At 35.9% G+C, this 27,384-nt stretch overlaps 1 protein-coding gene across 2 annotated transcripts in view; it reads left to right on the plus strand.

Moving 5' to 3' along the window:
- The window catches only part of LOC136035374 (dedicator of cytokinesis protein 7-like), a 189,909-nt gene that overhangs the window by 131,871 nt on the left and 30,654 nt on the right, over positions 1-27,384 (plus strand). The window contains exons 27-33 of one of the 2 annotated variants that reach the window (XM_065717138.1): positions 1,887-1,952; positions 3,947-4,149; positions 6,237-6,368; positions 17,942-18,094; positions 19,814-19,972; positions 23,943-24,119; positions 25,764-26,024. In XM_065717138.1, coding sequence (XP_065573210.1) covers positions 1,887-1,952; positions 3,947-4,149; positions 6,237-6,368; positions 17,942-18,094; positions 19,814-19,972; positions 23,943-24,119; positions 25,764-26,024 — 1,151 coding nt within the window. The remainder of the gene's footprint in view (positions 1-1,886; positions 1,953-3,946; positions 4,150-6,236; positions 6,369-17,941; positions 18,095-19,813; positions 19,973-23,942; positions 24,120-25,763; positions 26,025-27,384) is intronic. The other variant, XM_065717139.1, reaches the window with a different exon arrangement.

Genomic DNA, 27,384 nt, shown 5'->3' on the forward strand with positions numbered 1-27,384 from the left:
TTTCTCACTTTAGGTGTCTATTCGTGATAACTATATCAATGTTTTGCAAAGTTATATTATACCCTACTTCTCAGGAGATTTTCAATATTGTCACTATAAGAATTAAGGTAACTCGTAAGTATATTCGAATATACAATGCAGAAATAATTCCCGGTAAGCCAATTTTAAACTCCTTTAAAATGGCATTCATTATTTGTGTAAGATAAAGTTAAATTCTAATTTACTAAGATTAGCTGAATGTCAGTTTTGCTGAGGCTTCAAATCTCGTTAAAAGAAAAAAAAAACACAAATTCTTATTACAAGAGCTAATCTTTGAGCTCCTTCAGCATGAATCATTCAATGAATTTTGTATGAAATCGAAAAAAGAATCAAGTTGAGGTTTAAACTGAAATCACCCCACCCCCACTGCCTTGATTTATAGAAAGTGGTGACACATGAACAATTGAAGATTTGACAATATATTCCACCAAAATCCATTTTTGGCGCGAAAATTTAATAAAATGGGATTTATGTAAAGACTATGCAACTAGCGGCACCACAGTGTTGATCAGAACGCCAGACAATGCTCCTTCAGTTGAATAGCCTATTCCAAGAAATCAGTATTTCCCAGTCAAAGAAGGTAGTAAAGAACTGGATAAAAGGTACCGATAAAAAGTGATCCATACAGGGATTGCCAATGGGCAGAGGATTGCATCCAGTGTTGAGTTTATTTTTGCTGCAGCACTATAGTTATCAGTGGGAATCAGTGATAAGGAAGAAAAAAATTCGAAGATCACTTTAGAAAGATTAAGAGCATTCTCCTTATAGTCTGAACTTGTTATGGAGCATTCTAAGCACTGCCGGTTCGCAAAATGTAGCAAAAGTTGGCAAGAGTGTTGGATCGAATTTGTCTGATTTACATTTTGGATCTAAGAAAAGATGAATTGCTTCAATAATGGTGCTGTGATTTTTTCTCAAGATATAAAAGAACTAGCAGCAGGCTTCAAAGCATGCTAAGAGATGGAGTATATTTATGCAATGAATTGAGGAAATATAAGCAATCTGTCAATAAATTTTACTTGCAGAGGTGGGTCCAAATTAGAGAACCCTCAGGTATAACTTCAACCGAGTTTTATGTGACACAGTAGCATAAATTGAGGGGGCTGTGCTCCCCTGTAGGTTCTCCCTTCAGATTAAAAAAATAATACCCTTTTTAGAGTTCTTTCTTTGAAAAGTTTGTTTAGTACTTTCATTGTAATGATTAAAAAATGATAAATTCGCACCCCCCCCCTATATATTGAAAAATATATTTTGCCCCACTTCTAAATTTTCGTTAATAGGTGCCGCTGGTGTATCGATGAAGTTAAATTCAAGAATTATTACAGATACAACACCCGGTATTTAATTTTTTTTTGCTAAAATATTTTTTTCGAAGTTTTCAAAATTACTTGCAATATTTTGATATATCTAATATATTTACCCCGAGTTTTAATGCTAAAATTTCCCGGCACTGGTACTTCGAACAACTTGGTGCACTTTTTTTTATTTAATATGTCTTTTTTTTCCTTTTCCAGTAACCCACCCTCCCCTTCCTCAAGTTTGGGCTCCCCAAAGAAAACTTCCTTGCAGTTACCTAGCTAGTGGCTAGCAGTTACATTTCTTTAAATATAACTTTTATTTGAAAGATGACACTGCATAACCTAGAAATAATAGTTGAATCTTGTTTCTGCTAGCTCGTAAACGGTTTATACTCAACGGTCCTGACACATCAGACTTCTTTAAGCCAGACCAAAAGAACTCATACCAGATGTAAATTAAAGTTTTTTTTTTGTTTTGTTTTTTTAATTTGTTACCGTTATATTGTAGAGCCCATGCCAATAGAGTACTCATACTATTTTATGCCTTAGGAAACACAGTTGATGGGAGATCACTAGGGAGCTCACAGTTTTATGTTGCACCACTTACTATACAAGGTAGGAACACCGTGTATTCGGTGTATGTTGCATGGTGTGATGGTTCATCCTTAACAGCTTTTAACGAATGATCTGCATGCTATTTGTCACATTGTCTGGTGGTTTTTTGAAATTATTCTTCTCAACTGACCTGTTGACGTTTGTAATAAAAGGGCTGATAATCCAACATTATTTTTCCTTCAGTATTATGCTAAAACTAACAAGAGACTAAATTAGACATTATTATAATTGTATATCTACTTCTATTTATATTATGACAACGTTGTATTTTTAATCACATTTATGTTGGATCTTGTCTATTCTATCTTGGATATCTGTTTTATCATGGGTAAACGCTATACTAGGCCAGCTATATTATATGATCTTAAACAAGTTTTTGAATTCTCCTTTATCCATGTAATGCTTATTTGGCTCACCTGTTCTGTCCTAATGAATATAGGTCGTCTCACAAATTCTGTTAATATGATCAGTGTGAATCTACCTAACCTTATAGCGAGTCTCATGCTATCCCATCCGTGTCGACATAAAGTAGTTTCCTGATATATGGCCTTCATCTGCCACATCTCTTGACCAGATGGATCCAGTGTGCTCACTTTTAGAATGTAAAAGGAGCCTGGTCCAGCAAGGTAGGCTTAAACATCAAGATTCTTCAACATATATTTTTTTTTTTTTTTTTTTTTTTTTTTTTTTTTTTTTTTTTTTTTTTTTTTTTTTTTTTTTTTTTTTTTTTTTTTATGGAGAAAACAAATGGTATTGGTTCATATCACGTGAATAATAAAAATAAAAATGTATATATTTAGAACTTTCCAACACCGGAATTTGTCTGCTCTCATTTTCTAAGAACATGTTTTGGTATATTTTTTCGCATTAATAGGTTTTTTTAAAGATTTTAAAACGACAAAATAGGGACTTGCTTGCGGAAAATAAATGCAGAGTATTGAACATTTTCTATTTGCCTTCTAACTTCCAAAAATCAGGTTCGTTATCTTCAAAATCATTTTGTAATTTGTCTAACTCTCAATTGGCTTTTGAGATTGCATTAATAAAACGAGTAAAAATATTAACAGGTAAGTCAAAGACTTGACAACAAAAATAAAGAAGAAAAAATGGTTGCTTTTGCTCCGATCCGGGCAAAACTTTCTAAAGCTTCATGTTTTCAATTTCTTTGTTATTGCGTTCAAAATTAATTTTCCCCTGTTTTGTCTATTAGGTTCTTCCTACGAGGACTATGCCTCGGGGATGTTAAATAGAGGTCTTGAGTAATTGTTCACTTTTATTGTCTTTTACGCAGCAAAAGTGCTTGTGCAGATTACATAGGCAAAGTCAGGGATACAAAGTGGGATATAATAAATCAAAAATGAATTAAATTCGTTTTCGAATTTATTTTGGTTCTTGGTAGTGGACTACAAATGGTCAAGTTAGAAAATTTACAACTGTCCTAGTTATCTTGAAAATTGAGGGTTTAATAACTTTCGTTGTGTTTCTTTGAAACATCTTATTTACCAACTTGAACTGGGTCGTAAGTATGAAAAGCTTAGGACACAAATGTGTGTTCCACTGACCAAAGTCAATAGGAAAACCGCTTTATTTGGTTCCAAAACGACCAAATTCAGAAAAACAGACCAAATGTAGAAAATACGTTGATCGATTTTTTCTACTAACGTTTTCATCGAGTCTAGCAAAAATCTTTCGGTTTAAACTGACCTTTGCCTGATTCTCGAACAAAAGAAATGGAAGCACTGTCCCTGATAGATGTCATCGCATTGTACATTATGAAGGATTTCTTGAAAGATGCTGGAGGACAAGATCAAGTGATTGTCCTGTGCTTATTGTATTTCCATTAATGTCGTTCTCCTATAAAAAAAAGTAGGAAAATGTAGAACTTGGAATGTATTGGACACTAAGATAAAACATTTTTAAACAAACAAAATTTAAACAAGCTGTCTCTATATATCCCTGTAGTACAAAAGATTACCTATTCATTTTAATTTTAGAAAGAAATCCTTCTCCGAGTCCCTATGGATCAGAGCGATCAACTGGTCTTCGCTGGAGGAAAGATTATGGATCTTGGAAGCATCAGAATTCAGATCCCGGGGAAAAAGTGAAAGTCGATGTGGACCTAGACAGTCATATCGAAGGAAACCTGTCAACTCAAGCAGGCCTTGTTGTTCTAGATACGATTGAGACAATTATTAAGGTTTCTTTCCTGTTCTAGTTTTTACTTTCGTTCCGCTTCTAAATTATAAAGAGCTTTGCTATTGGATAGTGTAACCAGTAATGTATATCACTACTATTTCCTGGACCTTTTATATAAGCACTTAAAAATGTTCTTTTGATGAACAGTTGAATTCAATTGCTGTCTATCAAGATTCTAGTAAATTGGCATAGTTCACGGGACTTAGTTCAGTTTCAGTTCACTCGGGTTTGTTAAAAAAAAATATAACAGTCATAACATATATAATCTCACTTCTCTATGCAAAAATGCATGCTGAGTCCCTTATTACCCCAAAACTATCGTCCCTTAGCTTGCCTAAAGCGAGAGTGTCTTACAGTAATTGAATAGGCTGAAATCAGATGCGGTGAATCAGAATCGCTGAAGGCTGAATTAGAATTAGATTATTAAAACTTATTAATTGCAATAAATACTTGGTAAAGTAAATGATTTGAATGAGAAAAGAAAATGCTATTTATTGGGAATATGAGAAAATTCAAAGATGAATTGTAAGTTTTTTTCACCTGAAATGTGTATTTCGTTATATGAAAATTGTGCTGTTAATCTACTGCAACTTAGTAATAAGGTTACCTGCAACCCGGTTTGGTATAAATGTTTGGTTAATAGTTATCGGTTAAATCTATTTACTGTATTGTAATATAATCCTTTACTTGTTAGTATTTCTTTTCCTCTTTCTTTAATAGAGAACTTGAGATTCCTTGTCTAATTTTAGGCAAGAATTTGGAACTGCCAAGGAGAAAACCTTGAGAATGTCCAGCTCAAGACTCTGATTTTGACTTTGGTTTTTAGAAAAAACTTTTTCTAAGTGTTAATTTTTTAGAGGTTTTTGTGTCAATTTTTCCGTCAATTATTCTTTGCTTGGATATGCATGGTAGAAAAAAGGGGAAACTTAGAAATATTTTCGTAATAAGTAGTATTAGGATTTTGACTTATTTGCTAGATTGAAAGATGTATGTATTAAGGCTTTTCTCCCAAAAATTGTCGCTTAATTCGAGTAGAGATGCTCAAATGATTTCAATTATGACAAAGCAGCTAAAGACTAGGTCTTTCGCGACCTTTCTTCACGAGAATTTACTGTCTCTGGTGTGTATACGGGTATCAAGGCCATATCCAGGGGGACTAGGGGGCTCAAAACCCCCCTCCCCGAAATTTTGTCCGACTCGTAAAAAACGTAACAAAAATGAATATAAACAAATTTTGGATGTATTTTTTCAAGTTTTAGTTTTTACCACCTCATCCCCCCCCCCCCCCCCGAAAAAATTATTTCGTATTGTCACGCTGAACATGCTCTTCCTTCTAAGTTTCGTGCTTGAAAAAAGTGAGACGTTGTTTCTCGGCGGAAAAGAAATATAATAAAGAAAAAGAAAATTTACATTTTTAAGAAGGCAAAAAAGTGGAAAAATAAAAGAATCAATTCTTATTATATGAATTTTTAGTGTCTTTTACAAATTAAATAATTACTTATTCAAAAATATTCCTTTGTTCTGCAACACAATGAGCAGCTCATCTTGCGTCTGTGTCGCAAAAATAAAAAAGCTAGGCCGAAGAACCCTCAATGAAAACAATTTTGTCAAACATGAGTGGATATTCTCATTAATCGATATGCCACCAGTTCTTTGACTTCCCAAATTAATGGTTAAGTTTTATTATAATATTGGGTTACGTTTATAAATCTAGTTACTTGTTCAGGATTCCTGATGGGTTTTTACCCCTACCGTGTATTAAAATAAAGCAGCAGCATACTAGGAAGAATTTGGCTATTTACCCAAAATATTCATATCTTATTATATTTCCATGATGTTAATTTAATGAAGCTAATTCGCTTATCTATTTTGCCCTGGTCATAAATTTAGTTTCACAGAATATATCCCTGTGGAGGAAATATCGGTTTCGGCAACACCTTCTCCGTGATTCTTCCTGCGCCCCAGCTCTGCTTATTAAATATTAATAGTAATTGTTAACTATTATTGAAGTACGCATATGAAAGCCATAAGTCTCAACTGTGACATATTTGGTCTTTTAAGGAAGTTTTTATTTTTCCTTTATATTAGGTGACATCACAAACCGAGAATCAAAACCTGTTGTCAAGTGTTTTACGAGTTTTACTTCACATGTTAGAAACCAATCAAAGTACATCATTGCTGCAAAATATTTTTGCCACACAGAGGTCTTTGGTGTATAAGGTAAGTAAATATAAGAAAAATTATTCTTTCCTTTGTTTTTAAAAAGCAGGACAAAATTTATGGGCTGGACGTTTGGGCCAGTTAGGGTAATGCAAGAGAATTTTAGAATATGCCTTCAGTTAGTAATATTATAGCATTAATATAAAGTAAAATGTTAGAAACAACTCATTTACCCATTAGAATAGTAACACGTAAAATAAATTACTTAAATGAATTAGATAGGGTTTATCGCTGAGTCAAGATCTTGGTACACATAGTCGATATCCCCATTGTTTTTTGTTTTTTTTTAGCTGATTTACAGCATGGGAAGGTTTTGTTCTGGAAAACTTAACTCTGAAACTTTAACTTGTACAGCTATAACTGCTAAAATTATGACTGTAAAGTTATAAGTGAAACAATTTGAGTAATATTTGTATACAAAATAAAATCAAGCACATTTCGATATTTGAGTTTCATATTTATTCTGATAATCTTCAGAGTCTGTATATATGTATAAGTGTATACTTAGAAGGGACTTTTTGTCTTCTCTCTGGTCACGAGCCTTCTCCCTCGTAAATATAGCCTAACATCGCCTTCTTCCACTGACTTTGCTTGTAACATTCGGCTGCTCAGTGATTCTTGCGACTATGCTCGTTATCATGACGTCGCGTTTCGTTTTTTTTTATTAACCTATATACATTCGCATGATTTATAAGTTATTTTGTATCATTTTTTACATTATTTCAGGTCGATAAGAGTAGTTAAAATTTCAGTAAAAAGAAAACAGTTAGTACACAAACAAAGAAAAAATACACTCAGTTTAATTTACATAGCTAGATAAATGTTAAAGGAAATAGAAATTTCATTAGAGGGAATAAAGAGTGAAGCTTTCAACAAATTGTGGTGGAGAAGGAGTGTTTGTAGGCGTGTTGGCCCGAGGCGTTTAAGTGCTGAGATGAATTTTTAGTAGTAGGGTAAGAAAAAGAAATCATTTCTTCGATGAAACTGGGTGACTTCAACGGATGCACCCGCTTTGTAATTAGCCTTCAATTGGTTTTGTGGTAATATTTGTAAAATAATTGATACAAAACACCTCGTACACCGTTAGAAACGAATTTTAGACAGATTTAAAGAGTTTAAGAGTTAACAGTTTTTATCCAAAGTATCGAGTTTTTCTTATGATTGCCGGCCAACCGATACGATACTACGCAGTAAATTTAAGTTGTACTGATAATCAGTGACATTATTCTGTTGCCTGATAGCATATATATTGTTCGTTCATTTATAGTAAAGAGCGAAGTGGAGTCTATGTAATTCTTATTTGTTTTTCTTTTCTTTTCGCTAAAGCACTTCGCACGAAAGGAATTATTATAAAAACTTCAGAAGAGGCTCATTCTGTAAGAAATTTAAAGTTTTAAAGTGTAAAAATGGATCAGAGGGCAGTCAGTGTCCCTCCTGAGCCCTTCTTTCCCCAAAGACATCTCCCCAGCATAGTTGAAAGATCCGATAACCTTGCCTCTAGGGATACACCTCCCCTCCACCATAGCCCTTGAGGCGTGAATTGTAAGTTATACAATTCGCCCATTATATACATTTAGTGTTTGTTATCAAGAAAGGGGTGCGTGTTAGACCATTAGTGTCCATAAAGGCCAAGGGAATTCCAGGTAAACCATCAGGGAATGTTGATGAAACTTTAAGGAGCGTTGAACTAAATCAGAACACAATATTTGTAAACAGGTTGTCAAAAGAGTGTATCTCACGAATGGCAAAGGATATCAAGCAAGAACTTTCAGGGAATTATAAGGCTGATGCTCAGTTCGCCAAAAGGCAATGTATGCATGCTGCTATTACTACTACAACTAATATTTCTACTGCAACTACTACTAAGTAGTTAAGGCTAAGTAGGCTAAGGGTATTAAAATGACAATTTCAGCGAATATTGAGTGTGAAGATGAACTAAATTAAATATACTATGTGTATGCCGGTTATTAAAAGGGTGCACCAGCCTATATGTGCATAGCCTATATACTATGTGCATACTACTACTAGTGGTAGTAGTACTAACAATACCACTGCTGCTAGTACTACTATTACTAAGGCTAATGGCATTAAGATAAAACTCAGTGATATTTGAGGGGAGTCTCCAGGTTGTCGAAATTGCATTGGCGGGAAATCATGGGACTGGAATAGAATATAAAGTAGAAATTTTCAGCGAAAGTATATGATGCTATAAAACTAAATCGAAAGGTGCTATGTGGATGCTGGTTGTAATTAAGGCTTATCAGCAATATCTCGAGAACGGCTTAGCACATTAACATGAAACTTTTAGGGCTACTGCCATTACTACTCTTGCTAATACTATTGAACTAAATCAAAAGGGTTTAAGTGTATCCAGGTTGTCGAAATTGCATAGATACAATGTTGTAAAAACAGAATAGGCTAACAAGTTTCATTTCTCAGGAAAAGATGATGGGTTATAAAATTAAATCAATAAGTACTATGGTTATCCAGATTATCAAAAGGGTGTATTTGCTACTTGTGACTTTGGCTCCAACAACTACTCGTGTTTGTTGCTACTTACCACCAGTGGCGCCATTTGGGGGGGCAGGGGGGCCATGCCCCCCCCCTGATTTCTGGAGGGGCCCAATTTCAACCACGTAATTCTTTGTTTATTCGTCCTTGTTCTACTTTTTTCTCTTTTTTTACCGTATTTCTACTGTGAATTATTACTAAATAGCAAATTCAAGATACTCGACGATTATTGCATTTCAAGAAAGTATCCTGTTTTTGCCGTTCTCCCTAATTAATTTATGGTCACCCTTTTGGCAGGGGTTTGTAAAGTCCTTTCTGGGCTCAGAGTACTTCTGTGACATTGAAGTCTCTCCAGTGATTAATGAATCCCGTCAGTCGGCACATTTATGTGTAGGCTAACATCTGGAAAAGAGGGTATCCAGACCAGGGTGTCATTCCAGTTTTGTATTTAGTTTCTCGTTACCCTTCATCAAATAAAGAACCGTGAAACAGTGTTGAGTTGTGTTCAAGTTCAAATCGGATTATTGAAACATGAGTTCATCCGGTGCGAGTGGTGCAAAAAAAAGGAAAATAAAAGCCCAAAGGAAAGAAGAAGAAATAAAGATGCAACGACGATTGGCTTCGTTTTTCAAACCGACTGTAAGTAAATCTACCACATTTTAAATTTTATAAGCCCTCTCCCGATGTCTTGGCCCACTGGTTCGATATGATCACCCCTGGGCAAAAAAAAATAAATAAATAAACACGCATCCGTGATCTTTCCTCTAATATGAAGTACAAAATTCCACATTTTTGCAGATAGGAGCTTGGAGCCTCTACAATAGGGTTCTCTTAATACGCTGAATCTGATGGTATGATTTTATTATGATTATATGAGTTCTAAGGGTGTTTCAGCCATTTTTTGAAAATCAGGCACATTTCTCAGGCTTGTAACCTTTGAAGGGTAAGACTAAACTTAACAAAATGTATTTAAAATCAGCATAAAAGTTTAGTTCTTTTGACATATCTATTGGTATCAAATTTCCGTTTTTTAGAGTTTCGGTTACTATTGAGCCGGGTCGCTCCTTACTTACAGCTCGTTACCAAGAACTGTTTATAAGATAATGCTCAGACAAATCTTGTTGAGTTTCTTCTTTTGAAGAGGAAAGATAGAACAAAAAGCGACAAAGATAAGAAATTTCAAACCTAATAAGTTTTCGTCCGCATGAATTACTATGGCTAGCTTCAGTTTACCTTGCTTCAAAAAGTGTTTAATCACCCGACAGCAGTACTCGTGCATCATATTTTGTGTTTATTGATTCTAGGTTAAAATATAGAATCAAGGGAATGATAGGTTTGCAAGGTAATCCTACATAAACAAAAAAATAAATAAAGAAGTGTATCACAGAAACCTATAAAACCTATAAAAACCTACAAAACATAAAATTGAATAGCACATTGGACTTAATTGAATGAAATAAAAAAGACATGTTTTTTCAACTGAATGTAAGAAGAAACATTAAAGCTCAAAACGGATAGCAATTTTTAAGTATATGAAGGGGTTCACCCCCTTGTCAATACTCGCTCTTTACGCTGTTAAAATTTGGTTCCAATTCTTTAGAATGACTCCTGAATCTCAAAGGCCGTTTGATTAGAATAAATATCTCTTTTGAAAGTACTAAAAAAAAAACTTTAGCGTAAAGAGCGAGGTATTGACGAAAGGGTGAACCTTCTCATATGTAATAATTTCTTTTCGTTTTAAGTTTCAATCCTGCTCCTTACTTTGAGTTGAAGAAACTTTTTTTTCATTTAATTTCTTATTCTTTTCTTAATAATGCTTGGAAATCCAGTGCCCCCTTGATCGAAAATTCAGCTCCCCTATGAAAAGTTTCTCCATGGAAAGATCCTCCTACATAACCTCCTCTGCTCGAGCTGCCCCCCCCCCACCAGAAAAAAACTGAAAACGTCTGTATACTTCGCAATTACCTATACTATTTATAAAAAAGGGCAAAGTCCACAAATTGAACACCTTCCCCCAGAGACTTTGGACAATTAAGACATCTTTAAAGACATATTTATTAGATTTTTCAAATATATTAAACAAAATGGCTGTTTCAAAATTTTGATCAGGTGACTTAGGGTAAAAAGAGGGTGGGATGGGGCCTAGTTGCTCTCCAAATTTTTGGTCATTTGAAAAAGGGCACTAGAACTTTTAATTTACCTTTGAATGAGCCCTCTTGCGATATTCTAGGACAACTGGGTCAATACGATCACCCCTGGAAAAAAAATAACACGCGTCCTTGATCTTTCTTCTGGCAAAAAAAATCCCAAATTCCTCATTTTAGCAGATAGAAGCTTGAAACTCCTGCAGTATTGTTCAGTGATGCGCTGAATTAAATGGTGAGATTTTTTTTAAGGTTATATTACTTTCAGGGGGGGTGTTTTTCCCTTTTTTCGGACATAAGACAAATTTTCTCAGGCTCGTAACTTTTGATGGGTAAAACTAAATTTGATACAACTTATATATTTGAAATTAGCGTACAAATCTGATTCTTTTGATGCATCTATAGGTATCAAAATTCCGTGTTTTAGAGTTTCGGTTACTATTGAGCCGCGTCGCTTTTTACTTGAAGTTCGTTACCACGAACTAATTGATTATAGCTTCGTAGTTGAATTGATTATGTTTTTTGTTGTTGCTTGTTCTAAATTTTGTGTTGTTTTCTATGTTAATTATGTACAATTCACGTCCTAGTTCTTATGGCACTTGATATCTACCAAGTGACATATAGCGATCGCAAATTCTGTTGGTCTGTCGGTCCCGGTTTTGCTACTTTAGGCATTTCTAGGTAAGCTAAGACGATGAAATTTGGCAGGCGTATAGACCAGATTAAATTAAAAATTGTTTCCCTGATTTGACCATCTGGGGGGAGTGGGGGGGGGGTCAAATCGGAAGAAATAGAAAAAATGAAGTATTTCTAACTTACCAACGGGTGGTCGAATCTTAATGAAATTTGATATTTAGAAGGATATCATGTCTCAGAGCTGTTATCTCAAATCTGGATCGGATTTGGTGACATTTGGGGGAGTTGGAGGGGGGACCTAAAATCTTGGAAAACGCTTAGAGTGGAGGGATCAGTATGAAACTTGGTGGAAAAAATAAGCAGTTGTCCTAGATACGTGATTTACATAAACGGAACGGATCTGCTCTATTTGGGGGAGTTGGGTGGGGGAGGGTTAATTCTGAAAAATTAGACAAAATTAGGTATTTTTAACTTACGATGGAGTGATCGGATCTTAATGAAATTTCATATTTAGAAGGACCTCCTAAATCGGATCTCTTACTTTAAGTTCTGACCGGATCCAGAGTCATTAAAGTGGGGTGGAATTGGGGGGGGGGGGTCTAAAAACTTTGAAAACGCTTAGTGTAGGGGGATCACGATGAAACTTGATGGGAATAATAAGCACAAGCTATAGATACGTGATTAACATAATTGGAACGGATCTGTTCACTTTGGTATGAGCTCTAGCAAAATTCTAAGAATCATTAGATTGATTTAAAAAGAAAATCAGAGGCTTAATGCCGGTTGGGATTTAAAATAAAAGCTGTGAGTCACGAGGCCCTTCTAAATATCAAAATTCATTAAGATCCGATCACCCACTCGTAAGTTACAGGACAGACAGAAATTCTGTCGTACGGACAGACATTGCGATCGCTATATGGCACTTGGCCGAAGGGCAAGTGCCATAAAAAAAGAATACTCAGCGACCTATTCTTTGATACTTCGAATAACTATCCCATCTGGATGAAACTTAATAATTTACAAGAGGACACATCCAAGTTGCAAATTTTGTCGAGTATTTAGTAAACTAGAAATATAACTATCGGTGAAGTACTGGTAAAAGAAGTAACTGGGACATCACTTTTAATTTGTTTTTAATTAAAACTTGATTACTCTGTAGGATAGTGATGCTGGGACGTCAAGGGACAACCCATCAGCAACCGAAGTTTTACCGACAAACGAGCAGACCCTGGACGTGAGACGCATTCCTGAGGAGACAAACCTGCGCGAACCACAAACGGAGGAAATGGCTTCCAGAACGATCAGTACCGATTTGTCCGTGAACCCGTATGATAACCCCCTGCCAACCAGTTTTGACTGACTATCCCGCCACTACCATTGGGAATCGCACACGAAAATTTAACAGCTCCTATTTCTTGGCATACCCATGGCTCGAATATTCGAAAGAACAGGACTCGGTGTTCTGTTTCAATTGCCGACATTTCAGTGGATCCTCGCTAAGATCAGGCGAAAGGTATGGAGCTAGAGCATTCATTGACGTAGGATTTAGAAAGTGGAAAGACATTTCTGAACTGATACGGCAGCACGAAAACAGCGACCGACACAAAGCATGTACCATTTCTTTGACTCAGTTTAAAGCTATTGAGACGGGGGCGGCCGAATCTGTTGCGTCATGCCTCTCCAAAGAACGCGAAAAGGAAATACTAGAGAATAGACAGTACGTAAAAGCTCTACTAAAAACTACAGCATTACTTGGACGGCAAGGTCTTGCGTTTCGTGGCCATGATGAAGGGGAGTCTAGTGCCAATCAAGGGAATTTCGTAGAGACAGTACATCTTTTAACAGAAATCAACCCGGACTTGATGTAAAACTCTCGTAAGGCCTATGGCCATTACATGTCACACGAGTACCAAAACGACTACATTGAGGTCATAGGAAATGAAATCAAAAGTTCTATCGCGAAAGAAGTCAGAGAAGCAAAATATTTTGCCGTTCTTGCTGACGAGACAAAAGACCTCTCGAAAAAGGAACAACTCGCGATCTTAGTGCGCTATGTTCATGACCTGAAAATCAAAGAAAGGGCCATAGGTTGCTACCACATGCGCAAGGTTGACGCTGAGAGTTTGGCCGACTTCATTTACAACGAAATAAAGGGTATCGGCCTTGACTGGTCAAAGTGTGTTGGGCAGTGCTATGACGGGGCCAGTGTAATGAGCGGACACTTTTCAGGAGTACAGGCCCGTCTCCGGGAAAAAGTACCACAAGCGGTGTACACACACTGTCATTCCCATAGACTTAACCTTGTCATTGGCGATTGTATACAGAAAATACAAAGAATTTCATCAGTATTTTCAGTTTTGCAAACAGTTTACAGTTTCGTCTCCAACAGCAACACTCGATACCAGTTGTTCGTCGAAGCCCAGAAAACTGCCAATGTGCCTGTGCTAACGCTTGAACGGACAGTAGTGACACGTTGGTCTTACTGGTATAGATCAGTGGCTAAGATCCTGGTTAGATATGACTGCATACTCGCAGTTCTGTCAGTAGTTCAAGAATCTTCTGACAGGGAGGCAGCGGCAGAAGCTACGGGCCTTAAGAACCAGCTAGAGTCGTTTCCCTTCATATTCAGTTTGCATGTCATTCACGAAGTTCTTGCAGTGATAAACCCTCTTTCTGAACAACTACAGGCAGCAGATCTAGTCATCTCAGAAGCTTGCACTTTAATCAGTGCAACAAAGAACGAACTGAGGAAAATGCGTGATGACGAGTATTTTCGTGTCCTATACGGCAAGTCTAAAGAGATGGCCATTAATGTCGGAGCTGATCTGTCGGAAACAAGTGCTCTCTCTTCAGCCATACCTGTTAAATCAAAACGAGTTCAGAAGATATCCGGAAGACTAAGAGACTATTTGACGACAACAACAATTGGAAAGCACAACATTGACTCCGAAAGCACAACAACGGAAGACAAAATGCGGAGAGAGTTCTACGAGGTTTCGGACAGAGTGTTAAATGAGTTTGAAGAGCGTTTTTCTGTCCAGCTGCCAGTGCTAGAAGCCACACGTTGCCTTAACCCCAAATCCAAAGATTTTATGGATTCAGATTTACTTCTTGTGATCGCGACATGGTTCGATCAGGCGGGAATCGATACTATGCAGCTGAAGTGTCAAGCTTTAATAGCTCGTGCATTTGTATCGCAGCTTCCACAGAAACCGGCAAACGCTTTAGATGTCTTCGAACGCCTCGGAGGATTGAAAGAAGCTTATTCTGAGCTTCTTAAGGTCGTCAGGGTAGTCCTCACACTCCCGCTCACAACGTGCTCAAATGAACGTTTTTTCTCTGTGTTGACGTTTGTGAAGGACTACCTCCGGACAACGATGGAAAACGAGCGACTTTCGCATTTGCTGCTTATATTCTCTGAGAAAGCTGCAGTGAAGGAGCTCAATTTTGAGAAGCTTGTCGACGACTTCGCAAAAATGAAGCAAAGGAGATATCCATTGCTGAAGTAACTGTACGTAAGTTTCTGATTTATACAGTAAATGTTCTATTTTGGTACTGTTTTTGGTCCCTAAATAAGCTGCAAAATGCGAACCCCAAAGGTAGTACGGTACCTAAAGGCATGTTCGAAAATTTTAAAATTTTTAAGGCTGGATGGGGGCCCAAAATCGATTTTTGGCCCCCCCCCCCCCTAAGGTTTTCTGAAATGGCGCCACTGCTTACCACTGCAACTGCAACTACTCACAAATGTGACTGCGAACACTTGACACAGTGATGGTGACTACTTGCAATTGTGACTTTTTGTGATTTCTACGAATTGTGACTACGGCTAAATGCGATAATGATTTCTTTTTACTCCAACTGTGCATAGTTGCTACTGCTATTATTGCTGCTACCAGCACTTATGCTATTCGGTCCCCTGGTGCTATTCTTAAACTGAGCAAAAAAACAGAAAGAATCTGAAAAAAGAAGCATAACTCTAGTGACATGGATTTAATTTTAAGCGCCAAATACATTATTTTTTGGGGGAGGGGGTTCAATTAGCGTTGCAAGCAAAATTATTTAAAATCTGTTTTGAATATTATCTACTAATGGTTGTGATTCACTCTACAAATTGAGAGCTACTGCTACAACTGTAATCGGCCGACAGTCGCTTAATAGAAATTTTCTTCAGGGTGTGAGATATTTTTTGAAAAAGAGAGTTTATTTTAAGAAATAATAATCGTAGAAATTTATCTGTCTATATATCGTTAAGAAACAGTAAACTATACTCTTTTTAAGGAAAAAGGAAATCTATTTGTTGCCTATAGTGCTAGAATAATACTGAGGCTTACACTCCACGTCCTGTGTAAAACAACCTAAGTTACAGTTTGCATAGGTAAGTCGTTATAACCTACCAAATTGTCCCTGGAAGGAAAAAACCTTTTTTGAAAATCTACCCCGGACGTCTCTACTCACTTAAATCCAGACAGCCCTGCCCGGTGCTAATCGGGGTCGGAAAAATCTATCAAGTGTTAACGAACCCGTATTATTTGTACCAAAAAAAAACTGGCTCAATCTTTAGAACTGTGCTTTCATATATTCTCTCTCATAGAAAATAGTTGAATACCATAGGAGAGTACTCCTCCTATAACAAGATCTTATCAAACTTCCCAAACATATAACTTAGACGAAAAATATAAAATGTAGCCACTTTTAAAGGGTTAGAAACTTGCTATTAAATTGCATGATAATGAAATAATAACTTAAAAAAAACCCTGCAAAACATAGAAACACAATGATGCCTCTGAGACTGTATGTTTCGAAGCTCTGTCCAACCATGGCAAATCATTTAACTTTTAGCTACGTAGGTTCAAGAATCCATAGATTTTCTATTGAAGCTGAACAATATCTGACAATGCTGTGTTATAACGGTCTGATCAGAACGGATGAGTCATTGTCTGGTTCAATTTATAGTTGGCTTTGTTAGCAGCTTTTCTCTCGTGGCGTGACGGATTATTATGGATAAATAAGGAACTAGCTTAGAGTTAGTGTTAGCTTATAGTTATAAACAGGACATTTATCTGATATTTAGGGTTGGGGTGAAACAATGAATTTAGAGAGGGAATGATATTAAGTTGTAAAAAGGACTTTTATCTGGTAATTAGGGCCAGGGAACCATCAGAGGATGAATATTCTGTCCTTGCGATGAAAATAATTGATCTCTTAACTGTTTTTGATCATGACTTAAGTAAATACCGGTACTTGTATATTATATAAAACACACTCGAAAAGTGAAGTTTGGTTAATGCTAATGAAAAAAAAAAACGGTGAAAATAGAGTACTTTATTAGCACAATTTTGAAAACTATAACTTGGAAATATGCACCCAGAGCGCAGTGTTACAGTTCCAAAAATGTTGCTTCTCGTAAGAGTACAAAGTCATGGTGTGTCCATTGACGCAATGTTTTGTTTTGGGTAACAACCCTTTATCCTGGAAAAATATAATTGCCTGTTCTTTGGTCCTTAGCAAATCCCAAATCTTAATTTGAACATTGATGGTGAGAATCTATATTCTATCACTAGTCAAAGCAAACTAACTGATGTTTAAATTGAGAATTTAAAGTGCCGAAACCCTATAGGCAAGTGCATTCTCCTGATGAGCCCTTGTGTTGGGTTGTTGCCTCTGAATTATTTGTCTTTACTGTTTTTATTGTTTGGTAAATGACGACTTATACTTATTGACGACATTACTGCCTGTCCATGGATTATTCTTTATGGTTGATTGTGTATGGCTATGCTGTATGACCTAAATGGTTGTATGGATGCGTAGGGTTAAGGCCTCATTCAAGTGCTGGTCTATATTAAGGAAAACAGTTTCCCCTTTCTCCTTCTATCTTTTTTTTTTTTTTTTTTTTTTAATGTGTTTGTGCTGCTGCATTGATGATTTCTCTTTTCGTTATAGGTTAATAAAGAACCTTTCTTTGTCTTTGAGACGATCAGCTGGCGCCGAAGCTCCCAATATAATAATTCAAAAGTAACCTTCACAATTTTGCTTATAAAGCATTCTCTTTTCATCAGATTTTATTGTTACTAAACTGCACCTCTCTAGTATGTTTTATATAATTGACAAGCACCATAGACGATTTGCTAATAAAGTACTTTCAGCAGATTCTATTGTCTCCAAATTCCACTTCTTGAGTGTGTTCTGTATAATAGACAAGTACCTAAATAACAATAGCTGGTTTGTATTTATGAGGATTGTTCAAATTCTTTTCAGTGTTTTATTCTGTTCATTTAATTTTAGAATCCCAGTCTTCTGTTTGATGAAGAAACAGAACTTTGTGCAGACCTGTGTCTTCGGCTTCTGCGGCATTGTAGCTCATGTGTCAGTGTTGTCAGATCACAAGCATCAGCTTCTTTGTACGTTCTCATGAGGCAAAATTTTGAAATCGGGAATGTAAGTTATTTATAACTTTCAAAAAATGTTAATGCATTGAATTTTTATAGACATTTTTTTGTTTTCTTACTTTTCTCGACAATGTCTAATATTTGATAAGTTCAGCGTATATGTGACTTGTTCAGTTCTTAAGTGAGGGAGTATATCCGGCATATCCTGCATATTTTACAGTGCAGCTGCCCAAAAGTAAAATTTTGTATTTAATGCTTACTATTACTGACGGGCGTATGATCGTCATCAAGTTAAAAGGAAAAACCGTGTTGAGGGGTGGGTATGCGCCCACCCCTCACATGCCGAAAAACATGCTAATTAAAGCATTTGGCTGATAATTCTTTAGCTCTTAATCAGAGTTATATTTTTGAATAATAAGAATAGAAATTAATAGGAATTATTATAAATTCTTCATATTTTTATTTATAAGATCTACTTCTAGGTGATTTCTTCCTTGGTTGGGTTTTTCTATGAATCTGGTGTAAACCATAGGTAACCTTAAATTTTCAAAAACTGTTCCAAACTAAACTGAAAGGACTGATATTGGACTTTTTGCAAGCCACAAATATATTAAATATACATAGATGGCCAAATAGGCAAGATTTTTGCATCGCTCGATTACGTCTATTCTGAAACCGTGAGATTTCTTTCGAGGATTGATAATCAGTAGTTTTAGAATAAAGATGTTTCCAAAATAGTGTATACATTAATGCCATCAGCGTGTTAAGAATTTTGTCTATTCAAATTTGTTTTAAGTTTAAGTCCTTTTTTAGCGGGGAATAAATGTTTAATACGAAAAATCTAGCAAAATATATTTTTATTTCAGGAAATATAACCTTTATTTTCTTTTCCAAAAATTAGGTATTGCATATGCAGTTTAATTTTGGTTTCAAAAACAAGGTTTAAACTTCAAAGTCCAAAAAATCGAAACGATGTATTTACCGCAGTTTTTCATCAGACTTTTCCCTTGAGGCTACTTTAGTGTGGGGCTCCCTCGGAGTCAATAAAGTGATTAAATTTGTTTATGAGGTTAATGAACTTTCTCTTCCTATGACTTTGTCTACTTCTAATAAACTTGGTTCTAAAATTTTGTTAAAGTACAGTCTAATAAGCTTGGACCAAGGCTAAATTTTCTTTAACTTTTCCAATAAAGTCATTTAAATTTAACCAATTTTAATGATAATTATACCCAAATTGCTCTAAAGCCTGTAGTCTTTATTCCATAATTGCTCTAAATCGCCCTAAACATTCCATGACTTATTATCATTAAAGATGTAATTACTTTTCTGGTAGCTTCCCATCATTATAAAAGTCACCTTGAAAACGGAATGTTTGACATCATTTACGTATATTTTCGCTATAACAAAATGGAAGAGTTTCTTGAGCATGCTATGTAGTCTATCAATAATTTTACTCCGTTGTTTCTAGTAAGATACATTTACTTTTCTTGGTTATATCTGTAAAGTTGTGCATGTTCTAAGTGTTGAATACGTTGGTCAGTTAATATCTTGTGAGCGACAGACAACGTGATCCATTCGCGAGAGCAGAAGACACCCGGACGAAGCGAGGGTGATTTACGACCACTCCGACTTTCTAGAATACGGGTTGTCTTTACGTCTGTACGATATCCATCATAATGAGTAAGACCTGTTGTGCTTGATATGATATGTAAAATATAGAAAAAAATGTATAAAAGTAAAAAAAAAGTTATTATATTTTGTCTACTAGAATTTTGCCAGAGTCAAAATGCAAGTCACTATGTCGCTGAGCTCTCTAGTTGGAACTAATCAGAACTTCAATGAAGAATACCTACGAAGGTCTTTGAAAACCATATTAATATATGCAGATGAGGACACTGAACTACAAGAAACATCATTTCCTGAACAAGTTAGTATCTCTTATTTATGTATATGTTGGGTGTGTCCACATATTCTTGAACATATATTGTAGTTAATGCCATAGGAAACATGGATCGATCTTGCTTTTTTTTTCAACAAAGTAGAAAAAAAAATATTTGTAAAATTTCTATAAAATAATTTAAGATAATGTAATTAATTATATACATTTATAGATAATTCTCTATAATTATAGATAATTATTTATATTATAGATAATTAATAATAATGAAAATATTATTAACGTAAATATAGATATTATTGATAATTAACTATAGATATTATTTTATGATTATTGAAATTGTATTTAATTACAAATTAAATTACTACAAGAAAATGACGTAATCCATTCGCAAGGACCGCAGGCTCGAGCTTGTTCCCGGGAGAACAGGGGCCGAAGACTCCAAGCTACCCTCCAGGCAAGGCCCATTAACGATCTTGCCCAGAGAAGGCCATCGTAAGCCTGTACATCAAGCTGTTTGCTTTCCAAAGTTTATATATAGTCAAGATCTATATGTATAGTCTCTCTCTACATCTATAGAGAAATCTCTCTCTCTCTCTCCTTCTCAAAATAAATTGGCGATCTTTCCCAGACCTCTGTTCCTGAGACTGAATTTCAAGGAATACCCATGGTATCATTACTAGAGTAAATTATCAATACGCATGTCAATATCAAAACTTCTGATAATTATCCTTTGAATATTACTGCAATGAATTAAGATTATTGCAATTAATTTTTGTAATTTTTGGCTTTCAATAGATAATTGCTATTATTGAGTTGCATTCAATAGCGATTATTGAAACCCTTCAAATTAATTATTTGCTGATTGTGCGTCAATGTTTGGCGTATATGTGTATCAGGATAAAATAAAAATCTTCCTATAAGAACCTCTTTAAAGGGTGCTATAGATGCAAGCCTTTTAATTCTTAACTTTTTTCTTTTTTTTTCATTCCTTACCTTAGGCCTTAGATCCTCCTGTGCCTCATGAGGCGCCCAGTGCGTCAAAGAACAGTATCCAGTCGTCTCTGAAACTTACGGCTGTGACGATATCCTCTCACTCGATCTGTATTGAGGTGTGAAGGGGCCGCAGGTCGTTGTTGTAGGTACGACGGAGTGTATTTTTGGGTCTTCTTCTATGGCGGGTACCTTCAGGTAACTAGAAAAATGTAGATTCGGGGATTCTGGAGTTGACCTGTGATGTTTCTAGTGTGCTCGTTCGTTACGTTCTGAGTCCAATGGATGCCGAAAAGTCTATGTAGGCACATGTTTTCAATAGGCTGAATTGTCCTCTCTTGTTCTTGGTTGAGGAGCCATGTTTCAGATGCATAGAGGAGGGCGGGCAGGACGTTGCTGTTGAACAAGCGGAGCTTAAGCCGGAGGGAGAAAGTACTCGACCTCCAAACTTTTTGAGTCTGTTGAAGGTGCTGCTATGCTGTCCAATTCGGACGATAACTTCTTTGGCTGTGGATCCCGTGTTCTCGAGCTGCTGCCAAGATATTTGAAATGAACCACTTGTTCCACGTCCTTATCGTCACATTTGATGTTCAAAAGTGAATCGCTATTTGCCATGCCTTTGGTGTCACTGGCGCTGATATTGAGTCCAAAACCTTCTGCTTTTTGTAGAACGCTCGTGAGCAGCGCTTGAAGCCTGTTTTGCAGGTTTAGAGGTTGGCAATATCGTAGGTAAAATCTAGGTCACTCAGCAGGTGATCATTTAGGCATAGCCCAGTTGAGTTGATGCTCCTACTTTAGTAATTTTCTTACTTTAGTAATTAATATAGATAAGTACTTGAACAAGGCCTTAACCCTACTCATCCCTCCAATTACATAGGTCAGACAGCATAGTCATACACATTCAACTGCAAAGAATAATCCATGGACAGGCATTTTTGTTGTAAATAAGTATAAGTTGTCATATACCAAATATTTAAAACCCAGCAAATTTTTTCTGGATGAAAGCAATGGTCCACTTTGAGAAATTAGAGTTTATTATGGGGATTGGGCAACTCCATGGGGGGGGGGAGGCTCAGGGGAATGTAGGTGCATTAGACTTGACTGACACTGGGAATTTATTCTGGATATAGGCATATTCATTTGCAATGCCTCTATACATGGATGAATTTCTTATCCAGTTATGCAGGGTATATGAGCTATTGGCTTAAAATTCTGTCAGAAAATTTATCAAAAGAAATCTTTATATTTCATTTATTGTTGATAATCCACTCTCAGTAAGCAGAAAAGTAGTACTTGTTGGTTTCCTAAGACCAATTATGAGACATATTATATCACTTTGTATTGTTTAAATTTTTGCATCAGGGTCTTTGTACAAGCACCGTAAAGAATGAGCCCATAATCAATATGGGGTTTTATATGTGATTTATAAAAATCGAGTAAAGTTTTCTCATTACAATCCCAAGGTGCAGATAGTAGTCTTTTTATTATTTTTATTTTTCTATAGCATTTTTTTATTGTGTTTGTGATGTCCCTCATCAGGCGATCATTTAGGCGTGACCCAGCTGAGTCGACGCTCCTCAATACGAACTTGATTACGACTGTGAAGAGTAGCCGAAATTGCACGCACCCTTGTTTCACCCCGGAGAGGATGGGAAATTTACGTGAATTTCCCTCTGCTGTCTTCACACAACAGGTTGTATCTTTGTACATCACCATGATGAGATTTACTATGATATCGGGGGTACCGTAGTGGCGAAAAAACTTCGAGAGAGACTGGTGGTCTAATGAGTCGAACGCCTTTTCGAAGTCTATGAAGATCATGTAGAATTTATTGTGCCATTCGCAGCTTTCCTCTGTGAGCATTCGCGGGGTGAATATCAGGTCTGTGCAAGAGCAATTTTCGCTGAAGCCATGATGTCCATCACGCGGGTATTCATCTAGGTGATATATTCGGGACAGGATAATGTGGGACAACAGTTTGCCAGGAATCGAGAGCAGACTGATGCCTCGCCAGTTGTTACAGAGCTTGGCATCGCCCTTCTTGAAGAGCTTCACGAACGTGCTGTGGTGCGAGGGTATTCTGAGGGTATTTTTTCATTCCAGCTATAGTTTTTGGTACATTAAAACAAAATGGGCGTATTTAGAGGGAAAGTTGAACCACTAGACTTTTACTATTTCTTCCAATTCTCAAACTACTCACGTAAAATCAATTTTACTGACCAAACAATGTGCAGTAGAACGTAGTTATTGCGATTATTTAATAAGTAATTGCAATTAATTACAGCAAAATATATTGAACGCAGGGATAGAGTAAATACATGTCAATCGAGACTTAATCATGACATTATAGACGAGATTACTGCATGTAAGTTTACAATCCTCTCCCATTATTATTGCAGAGAGTAATTGGTATAACAAGTAAGTATGTTAACGAGTCATATTGCAATTATAGCTGGTAATTTAGAACCGAGAATCTATTTCCAAACAGTGACATTTTAGTTTTAAATTTTTCAGACTACATCCTGTTAGTGTTGAAGTTACTAGTGTTGAAGTTACTAGTGTTGAAGTTAGCAAATACTAGTACAAAAAAAAAGAAAAAAAAAAGAAAAAAAACAACTTGGAAGCCTTGTTGATCTTTACATAGTCTCTTGATGTTGAGAACATACTGCTGCACTCTTATCAGTACACGATTGAGATCAGTTGTATTCTGAGCACAAGAGTATATACAGCATAATTGTTAAGCCATTTAAAGAAAAACGTACATTGCTATATTCTATGAATTGACCGTCTAAGATCCATGTCAACGTTGCCCTTTTAATGATAGCACTGATTTTTCCGCTCTTTCAGATGATTTTACCAGATAAGACCATCTACACTATTTAGTTTTGGAGCTAATAAATGATGTGAGAACAAAAGGCTTTAACAAAGTTAAAGAAAAAAAAATTTGAATGATATTGCAATATGATTGATTTTATTATTGCAATTGACAAGATTATCTTTTGTTTAGGTGAGAGATTTGGTATTCAACTTGCATATGATTTTGTCAGATACAGTGAAAATGAAAGAATTCCAAGAAGATCCAGAGATGCTTTTAGATTTGATGTATCGTATTGCTAAGGGTTACCAAACTTCACCTGACTTGAGACTCACTTGGCTAGCCAGTATGGCCCAAAAGCACACAGAGGTAATTCTTTTGTATCATAAAGCTTCCTAATAAGCTCTACCCTATGGCTCCTTTGTCTATTTTATCCTATTAATGACAGACCAAAAACAAACGGTTTATTCATCTCTGTTTTTTCTCTTTATTTGAATCAAAAATCAGTATCCAGAGGATGTGCTGCTTACAAGCATAATGTTTGTCACTAAAATGAATGAAAAAAAAAAAGAAGTAATAACTTTGAACAATAAGCAATAATTAAGGATTAGTAATTAAACAACCGAAAGCACAACTACTGTCTATGACTTATCTCCGGACAAATCAATTTTTAAGTTAACCACCCCCCCCCCCCCCGCCCAGGAATATATTTTCTGATCTCCCCACTTTTGCATGGACTCTAAATAACCTTAGGGATGAATGCTCTGAAACTTCTGAAACTACGTGGTTGTATCAACAGACTTTTTGATAATTCTAAATAGACCAATTATCTCAGAATTTTTCTCTCAAGACTTATTTTGTCCTATTTAGTCCAAAGTCGTCGTTTTGTACCACAAAATGGAAGTGGTGCAATATCTGGGGCTGCTTAAAAAGGGTACCGTATGAAAAACTTTGATTACCGGTGAGAGTCACCTTTCAATATTGTACAACTACTGGATTGATACATTCACCCCCCAAAAAATAGAATAAATAAAATTAATGCGCACTCGTGACCATCTTACCCCGGAAAAAAGAAAATAAAACTGAGGTCCTTGTAGATCGGAATTCGCACGTGTAATTGAAATTTTGGTATTTTTAAGTCTTCAACATTACAAGTTTTAAGTTTATTTTAAATTTTAATTGTTACTCCTTGCTTTCATTTGTGAAAAGACCTTTTTTTATCATTTAATTTGTATGTCAGAGCTGTCGCATAACATAGCACAAATATGTTCAGGAGGATGTGCTAGAAATCCGGAAGATGATACGGGACAACCACCGATTGAGAAAAGTTGAAAGAAATGCATAGACCCTGCTTCTGATTTTTTTTTCTTTTGTTTATTTATCAAATCGTTATGTTTTCATTTGAAATGCCATGAATTTTAGGGATCTATAACAATGTTGAGTGAAAAATTAGCATGATTTATATTCTGAATCAACAACTTCCACTTGATCCTGTATTTTCAGACATTCTTTATGATATACCTGGAAATACTGCTTGGTCAACCCGCCTAAGGCCATAGGTTGACGTGCCTTGTTTACCTCTCATTCCAGGCAATCCAATGATCCTATGTCAATTTGAAATTCTTTGTCAACCTGCCTGAGACTCTAGACGGACGTGCCTTTCTAAAACCTAACAAACAAGTATTGGTCCAAAAAAGCGTCATGCTTATTCCCTCCGTTTACCCTTGTCATTTAACCAAACACTTAGAAACTATAGGTTTTATGAATATCTTAGTTCTATGACTATCTACCTTAGTTCTTCTGCCCTAGGAATGGCGTATGGACGGAAGATAGATAGACTTATCTATTAATAAATGAACTGACATAATTTTCGCTCAATCATAATAAGGGCTTGTGCCAGATTTACCTCTCATTCAATCGGTCTATCTCTCTTGGCTTTTTCTACAATTAGTCATGGCTTGATGCCCACAGCTACATTACTTTAATTCATTCTTTCTTTCTTTTTTTCTACAGAGGCAGAATCATGCAGAAGCTGCGATGTGTATGATCCATAGTGCTGCTCTTGTTTCAGAATATATGAGAATGCTTGAGGAGATGCTTCATTTGCCCATTGGTGCTGTAAGCTTTAGTAAAATTTCATTGAACGCCTTAGAAGAGAGTGCAGTGTCTGATGATGTTGTTTGCCCTGATGAAGACGGATTGTGTAGTGGGAAGTACTTTACAGACTATGGACTTGTTGGTCTTCTTGAGCAAGCAGCTGCTTATTTTAATATGGTTAGCCTCTCTTTGTTTTAAATGTTTTACAGTCGTTATTTTCTGATATAACACATCTTTGCTTTTAAATGAAGTTATGTTAAAATACCTGTTTAATAATTTTGTATTCTAAGAACTGAAAAAGAATTGTTTTTAAATATAGTTATTACAGCAAGGGAAACACTATTAAATGCTTTCAACTTAAGAAAACTTTTATCAGGAAATAAAAAAGTATGCTATCTGTAAGGGTTCGTTTTCAGTCAATTGTCCGTCGAAAACGTTGACGATGTAAGCCATGCCTAGTAAAGACTAAGAATGCATAAACCCTTCATCAATGCAAATGCTGAATTGTTTGCCAGTTTAAGACACTTTTTAAGGCCAATCTTTTATATAATCCTTTCTTTCACTTTTGGTACATTCTGTTCATTTGCTAAATTAGTTATGGCTGGGAGTTCAGTTAGTTCTATCTTGTTTGTCTAAGAAACGATTTTTTTTTTTTCAAATGGAAGTAACGATCTGCATGAAAACTTAAAACGAGTAGAAATTATTGTAATATATTAGGGGGTTCGCCTCCTAGTCAATACCTTGCTCTTAACGCTAAAGTTCAAATTCTGTTCCAATTCTTTAAGAATGGCCCCTTGAATCACAAAACCGGTTAATTAGAATAATATCTTTTTTGATAGTATTAGAAAATTTTTTACCGTAAAGAATGAGGTATTCACGGGGGAAGAATTCCCCTCGTACATGGAACTATTTCTGCTCATTATAAGTTTTAATGTTGCTCCTTACATTCAGTTGGAAATTTTTTTTATTTTAAATTTTGATTGTTTTTTAATAATTATAGGAAATCTGGTTCCCCCTCCAAGAAAAATTCCTTTCCCCCATGAAAAATTCCTCTATTGAACGATCCTCCCACGTAATACCCTCTCCCAGACCCCCCTACCATAAAAAATCCCCCCTGAAAACGTCTTTATGCATCCGGTAAACCAATACTATATGTAAACAATAGGTTAAGTTCCTAACTTGCAGCCCTTCCCCTGGGGACTGTGGGGGATTAAGTTATTCTCAAAGACATAGCTATTAGATTTATAGGCTTAGTTGAACAAATTGACTATCTCAAAGTTTGGATCGGGTGACTGTGGGGAAAAATGAGCGTGGGAGGGGCCTGGTTGCCCTTCAATTTTCGGTTACTTAGAAAGGGCACTAGAACCTGTAATTTCCGCTTGAATGAGGCCTCTCGCTATATTCTAGGTCCACTGGGTCGATATGATCGCCTCTGGAAAAAAAAATAAATAAATGCGCATCTGTGATTTTACTTCTGGCAAAAAAATAATAAATAAATCAGAATTCCACATTTTTGCAGAACGGAGCTTGAAACCTC

This window comes from Artemia franciscana, chromosome 14, assembly GCF_032884065.1.
Source record: "Artemia franciscana chromosome 14, ASM3288406v1, whole genome shotgun sequence".
Classification (NCBI taxonomy): domain Eukaryota; kingdom Metazoa; phylum Arthropoda; class Branchiopoda; order Anostraca; family Artemiidae; genus Artemia; species Artemia franciscana.